The sequence below is a fragment of the Triticum dicoccoides genome, chromosome 1B, assembly GCF_002162155.2.
Source record: "Triticum dicoccoides isolate Atlit2015 ecotype Zavitan chromosome 1B, WEW_v2.0, whole genome shotgun sequence".
Classification (NCBI taxonomy): domain Eukaryota; kingdom Viridiplantae; phylum Streptophyta; class Magnoliopsida; order Poales; family Poaceae; genus Triticum; species Triticum dicoccoides.
The window spans coordinates 95,690,823-95,697,366 of record NC_041381.1 but is presented as its reverse complement, the minus strand read 5'-3'; the positions used below and the strand labels follow the sequence as shown (position 1 = coordinate 95,697,366).

At 46.0% G+C, this 6,544-nt stretch overlaps 1 protein-coding gene across 1 annotated transcript; it reads right to left on the bottom strand.

Annotated features, from left to right (window-relative positions):
• Positions 1-1,452: 1,452 nt before the first annotated feature.
• LOC119350183 (protein FAR1-RELATED SEQUENCE 5-like) lies at positions 1,453-4,991 on the bottom strand. Its single transcript, XM_037618135.1, has 6 exons — positions 4,906-4,991; positions 3,926-4,184; positions 3,211-3,823; positions 2,663-3,123; positions 2,286-2,573; positions 1,453-2,155 (listed from the first exon to the last, which is right to left on the bottom strand). Exons 1-6 carry the CDS (start codon positions 4,989-4,991, stop codon positions 1,847-1,849), a joined length of 2,016 nt encoding a protein of 671 aa, XP_037474032.1. The 3' UTR covers positions 1,453-1,846.
• Positions 4,992-6,544: the final 1,553 nt, after the last annotated feature.

The following is a 6,544-nucleotide window of genomic DNA, read 5'->3' as shown; positions in this document are numbered from 1 at the left end:
TGAGAATCACCCGGCCTGGACCACTATTTCGGTGTCGATTTCTCACACATTATTTTGAATACGTGTGTGAAAGATCCATAAAATTAGATGATATCACCCACGTTTCTGAGAATTTATAGTAGTATAGTGTTTAGGAGAAGGATCTATGGAATTAGAAATAACAGAACTATGAAAATAAACACAACTATTGTAGAATATCTTCATTTCCTCTGAATTGAATGCACTCTAAGACGAAAAGAAGAAACATATGTATAGTACAACCAGATTTTTCTCATAATAATTCTAGATAATATAATTTGGTTGTCTATATTAGAAGAGCATCGGAGCGTAAAAAACACAGAAATTTCACCCTAAATCTCGAGCCTTGCGGTGTTAATCCACCCAAATAGGATTTTTTTTTTGTTTAGAGAAAAGACGCAGCTGAGCCCGAGTTGGGCGCTAGCCTAGTCCGATTTTGAATTAACAAAACCATCAACCAACCAGGATACAACTGCAACATACAAAGGGAATGAAGAAGCAGCACCAACAAGACCCGCCATCACCAAACATTGAGGAACTCGACAAGGCACACCCATCCAACTCCGCCTCCAAAGGAGGCCACTACCTCCTCGCCTGGATCGCAAGGCGTCACACCGTTTAAGAATGGAAAGTTCCCATGAACATGGATGGAAGCCGCCGAAACATCCCACGAAGCGCATCAGAACACACCAGATGTGCCGATGAGGATCTGCCAGAGCATGGCGCGCTCAACTCTCCACGGCCAGAACACGCCGGAGGAAAAGCAAGGCTTGGACGGAGAAGGGCACACCAACAGCAGCTATCACAGAACCCATACAGCGCCCACCACCATTCAGCCATGAAAAACTGTTGGAATTTTGAACAGTTATGACAAATGTGCTTTTTTTTTTAAATCGCAGACAACTTTAAAAAATGTGAATAGAATTTCAAAATTTCAAACATTCTTTAATAAAAAGGAAATTGAATTTGGGCCAAAAATAAAAAAAAGGAACATTTTTTAACTTCTGAACAATTTTAGAAATGCGCAGATATTTTTTAAACCTGATGAATTCTTGTTGTGGTATAGTGGGCCGGCGCAAATTTGGTTATCCCGGTTGGGATTATAGTATTCCCGGTGTTTCAAGCAGGTCTAGGGTCCAAAGTAGTCCGGGACTACAAGTTAAAAGTGTCAATTTTCATGATTCAAAGTTCATGGTTTGATTTAATTTTCATCTACAACTTCAAGGTTTGTTTTGGACTTTTTCCTTCTAGTAAACCCTGACCATCGATGCTATATAAACCTGACGGCATACTGCAATAGCAAAGGAAAAGACACATCGCATGCATTTTATAAGTTTGCATCAAGAGGAGTGGTAGTTGCTATTAGTATTAGCCTATGCATATGCAGGAATCATGAAAAAATTCTAGACCCAAGCTGAATCTCACAATCCACGTTTCACCTTGCATGATCGTTGCTATTGCCTATGGTGCCAGGCCATTCCAGAACATGCAAAATACTACTCCTTCCGTCCCTAAATATAAGTCATTTTAGAGATTTCAATGCGGACTACATGCGGAAAAAATGAGTGAATCTACACTCTAAAATAAGTATGTCTATCTAAATTCGTATGTAGCCCTTATTAAAATATCTAAAAAGACTTATATCGAGGGACGGAGGGAGTATTGGTCTAGCCTAGTTCATACGTGGTCAGGCTGAGACATTTACCCACATTCAGCAAAAGAAGAAAGCAGAAAGAACAAGTAAGTTGGCATATCTTGGTTTCCTTCCATGGCTCGCGAAGCATGGCAGAGGCCTAGGACAGGCTTGCAGACATCCGGAAGCAAGTGATCAACGCTTCCTCCTCGGCTTCCGTGACGCCGTCTTGGTGCGGCGGCGGCAGGGCACAGCATTTTCTGCGGCCAATTCTCTGTTCAGTTTGCTGAGGCCCCTCGCGACGACCTCGTAGCACCGTTCATCCTCACAGGCGCGATGCGCTAGGTATAAGAACTGGTCATGCAGCATGGAGTGCCTGCATTGCTGGCACGTGTCCGTCCGAGGTTCACCGCGGCAGTGCATCTGGCACTGGAGCGGCTTGGCTGTCCAGCGTGGCATGACGTGTAACCTTGGTATTTCACGCACGCCCAGGTGGATCATCACCTGAAAAAAGATTCCAAGCCTGAAGGTGTCGAAAGGTGTATACGCATGGCAGATAAATAAAGGTAGGAGCAAGAGAATACTGCAGTAGCAATGGATGGAAGATAGTACTACTGACAGAGAACTGTTTTACCTTGACAGCAGGGCAGCAGAGCATCCCCGTGTGCTCGAATTGCTTGCACACGCACATGAACGCTTCGCCGTCTTCTCTAACATTCACCTCATATTCCACCCTAGACCATTTCTGCCTAGTTTCACTGCTGGGACGCCGTGCTATGTACCTCAGGTTGGGGATGACTGCCTCCACCATGTAAGGCTCGGATTCGCGTATGGCCTGCACAAACTGTTCGTACACCGGTCTTGTGTACACCTCGCTGGCGTGCTTCTCGATTGGTACATTTGTCCTCAGAACAATCTCATCCTGCACGAAAAACAATAATTCATCCTCAGTCTCAGCTTATCTTGAATGCCCATAGGAAAGATATATTAATTTCCTGAAGTTAAGCTTACCATAGTAGTACTCTGCTCCGGAAACCCATAGTCCAGTTGCTCACTCGACCACAGTTTCTCGTACTGTTCAGCGAAAAGCTGCATTGAGCAATCCCTTGGAACATGATGTTGTTTCAGGAAGTGTTTCGCGCAATCGCTCTTTTGTGTGCTGGTTAGCGTAGCACAGAATGTATCGCTGAAGTATGCCTTGACCCACTTGTGCCGCACCTCATAGATCTCCTTCAGAAATGGATGATTCTCCAATCCATGCTCCTCTAGCAGCATCTCCCATGCTCTCTCAAACTCATCAGCCGTCAGCATGTCGTTCAGAATTTTGTGGAGCCCCACTCCGAAGCTACTCGTTTTGGTGTAATGAAAACCAAGGTAGTCCTTTGCCCTGCCAAGGACATTCCACTTCCACCATCTGTGTGTTGTGGATGGCAGTACCTCCAATACGGCTTCCTCAATTGCCTCACAGCAATCTACAGGATTTTACACAAAACTTAGATGGATGTGCTGCAGAAAAATACTATCAGGTAGGGAAAAGTGTTGTACGGAAGCAATCTTACCGGTCAGTATGGTTTTGGGGTGTTCCCCACCCATTAATTGGAAGAACTGACTGAGTACCCATTTGTAGCTCTCCATTTTCTCGTTTATCATCAGCACCCCACCAAGCAATATGGTCTCAAAGTTGTTGTTGACTCCAACAAAAAGGCCGAACGGCGTCCCATACTTGTCCGATCTGTAGGTGGTGTCGAAGATAATCACATCACCAAAGTATTGGTACTGAAGTCTCTGGCCACTGGTCCAGACTAGTGGCCTTACTCTACAGTTACTATCAAGCTGCAAACCAGTATAATCAAATGTTGGATCCTTTGCTTTGATCCTAGCAAAGGTTTCCAGGGCCTTCTTGAGATCATCAGACAGCGGATTCTTTCCATCAATATCAGAGATGTGTGGCACATTGTTTTCCCTTAGTTGACGAATCAAGCCCCTTGTGTTCTTGTCAATACTACTATGAGACTGCCAAGATGATCTCTGCGCACACATCTTAGAAAGTGGATGGTTATGCCCAACTTGATGCTCACACGCATGCCATCCGTCGTCTCTGGATCTCAGCAAAAGAATCAACGCTGTGCATTCACACCGATGAAATGAATTGCTGTCCTTGGTTGGTTTACCCTGTAGAACATAACATTTTCTGAGCATTGGTACTGGGTTGAGACCAACAACACAAGAATCACAAGTACTACCTTAACTACAAGGGGAGGATGAATGTCATACCTCACATGCACAAACAAATTGTTGTATGCATTTAGTTCCATGAGAATCCATACTACTGGCTCCATACCTAACTCCAAAAGCATATTCCCAAGAATAAATGTTGTAGAATTCATATGCCTCGTCGAGGGAAAAGAAGGAACTCCCGACAGTTGGATTGACCACGGCCTCTGTTTCCCTCTGCGCAAACCCTGCAATCGCCTTCTCCAGCGCGCCAACACGATACACAGAAGCAGATCCATGTTCATCTCCCAGACGCGCCCTACATAATTTGTTATCAGCAAATAGTTACATACGCAGAGATTGGTGGTAAGTTGCTGAATGAGAGTACAGTTTCCTTAATTTGCAGCAGCCAGCACACAGCAGAACATCATCTAAATACAACATTCAAAAAGTATTGAAGCATCCATGTGTTTCTCGTATCTGAATACAACAATCTCGGGACTGCAACTAGCAAATATAGAACTGTAGTATAGCAAAACAACGAGGCTCTAAATGTTTTTGCCTATCTGAACAGAGAAGGTTCACAAAGTCGGAGACATCAAATGAGTGTAAATGACAAAACTGAGAAATATACTTCCGAGTTCAAGAATCCTAGAGTTTGGGTTGTTAATTTGCACTAAAGAAACAAATCTAATGTATCTACGATTGGGTCGTGAATATCAATCAATAGGAGTAGAGAGTACCAAGTACATCTTCTGGATCGGGATTGTAGTATCTGTGCAGATCGATCGATGCATTTAGTTGCCACAGTAAACACAACTGTTCATAATGATTTACCACAAACTTGGAACAGGCAAGCAGAGAGCCTGACTGAATTTGTTTGGACGCACATCCTTGTGGATTAACTAATCAAGGAGTCCTACATCCAGGGGTTACTATTAATTGATTAATTAATCCGCATCCCCGGGCCCCTCGACGGAGACACACCCAGAAGAAAACTGAACAGCAGACAGCACCTAGCGCGACGATGGTACTTGTACCTAAGAGGAGGGGCGGCGGCCGCCGCGGCGGTGGCGCCATGGGCATGCGGGTGCGGCGGCGCCTTCTCCTTCTCCTCCTCCTTCATCCTGATCCTGTACCAACGAAGCGAACGGAACGAACCGCCCGCGTTTAGTTACTTCGTCGGCCGGACCGGAGCGGCAAAGTTGAACAAGAAAGTGGTAAGAGGATGGATAGACGCCGGCTGACCTCCGCCGCCCTTCCCCGGCGGCGCGAACTCCGCGGCCGTCTCTGTCGCCCGCGGCGGTTGGGATGAATATTCTTTTTATTTTTCGGGTTAAGTGAATTGCACTTTGCACCACGTAGACTGCCACTTTTTATTGACAATCACTTATCATTCACTGTGCCTTCGATTTTCTTAAAACTTTACAATTTACTACTGTATTTCACTTTGACATAAACGTGCAATACACAATATTGTAAAAATGATGTTACAGACTAGTGTAAAATGTGGTAGAAATAAGTCACCAAAACATATCCAACTTGGGTCTAATCTTGAAGATCTCACTGAAACAAAGGCAATGAAAGCACATTGCGGTGTGGAGGCTCCATCTAAAACACAGTGCATTCTTTAAGTTTCTTGATTTTTTTTTCATTGTTGGTACTACTTATGTCACACTACTCGCTTTTGCCACTAGAAATTTCGACCTCTCAAAATTTTCACATTTACTTTGTACACACCCCAATCCCAATGTACACGAGCAGGAATAGAGTATTAGAGTATCTCTAGCAGACTCCGTAAAGCACCACCTATAAAAAAACAGTACACACGCTCCCTTAAAACGAATTTACGGTACCGCGAGGCATAGGACCAAACATGTCCCGTAAACCCGTACCGTAAATGTTATTTTTTTTTCTTTTTTCTCCTCACGCTTCTTCTTCCCAGGGACGTACGCATGGACGAACTCAAACTCCGACCGGCAGAACGGTGTCGCTCCGGCCTACCGCGCGATGTGGCTCGTTGCCTGCTCGGCCGATGCTCCGACCCTGCATGTACTCCGGCGATGCTCCGGGCGGCCGCCGGCGAGCTGCTCCGCCTGCTCGCTGCTCGTGCACGGCGTCACGAGGCCCCCAGCTCCGGCGTTGACCGATTTATAGGATCGTTCTGTTGGTGAACGTACCATGCAATTTCAAAAAAATCCTACGCACGCAAGATCTACCTAGGAGATGCATAGCAACGAGGGGGGAGTGTGTCTACGTACCCTCATAGACTGAAAGCGAAAGCGTTTCACAACGCGGTTGATGTAGTCGAACTTTCTTCGCGATCTGATCACGATTCAACCGATCTAGTGCCAAACGGACGGCACCTCCGAGTTTAGCACACATGTGGCTCGATGACGTCTCCTTCTTGATCCAGCAAGCGGGAGAGGAGAAGTAGATGGGATCACAACCAACACGACGGCATGGTGGTAATGGTGGTGGTGGAGCAACGACGGTGCTTCGCTAAGCGTCGCCGGGCCGAGGCGGTGGAACTACGGAGTAACGGGAGAGAGAGGGGCGCCAAGGGCTTGGTGTGTCCTCTTGGAGTGCCCCCTCCCCTCTATACATAGGTGGAGGGGCATGGCAAACAGCCCCTCCAAGCCCTAGGGCGTAGCTAAGGGGAAAGGACTTGGACTCCAA

What these genes read in the sequence shown, in the direction of transcription:
- LOC119350183 (XM_037618135.1), bottom strand. Translation starts at nt 4,991, where the DNA reads ATGAAGGAGGAGGAGAAGGAGAAGGCGCCGCCGCACCCGCATGCCCAT. An exon ending in AATTTGTTTGTGCATGTGAG is followed by an intron (nt 3,824 to 3,925) that starts GTATGACATTCA and finishes TATGTTCTACAG; the next exon opens with GGTAAACCAACCAAGGACAG. An exon ending in CCCCAAAACCATACTGACCG is followed by an intron (nt 3,124 to 3,210) that starts GTAAGATTGCTT and finishes AAAATCCTGTAG; the next exon opens with ATTGCTGTGAGGCAATTGAG.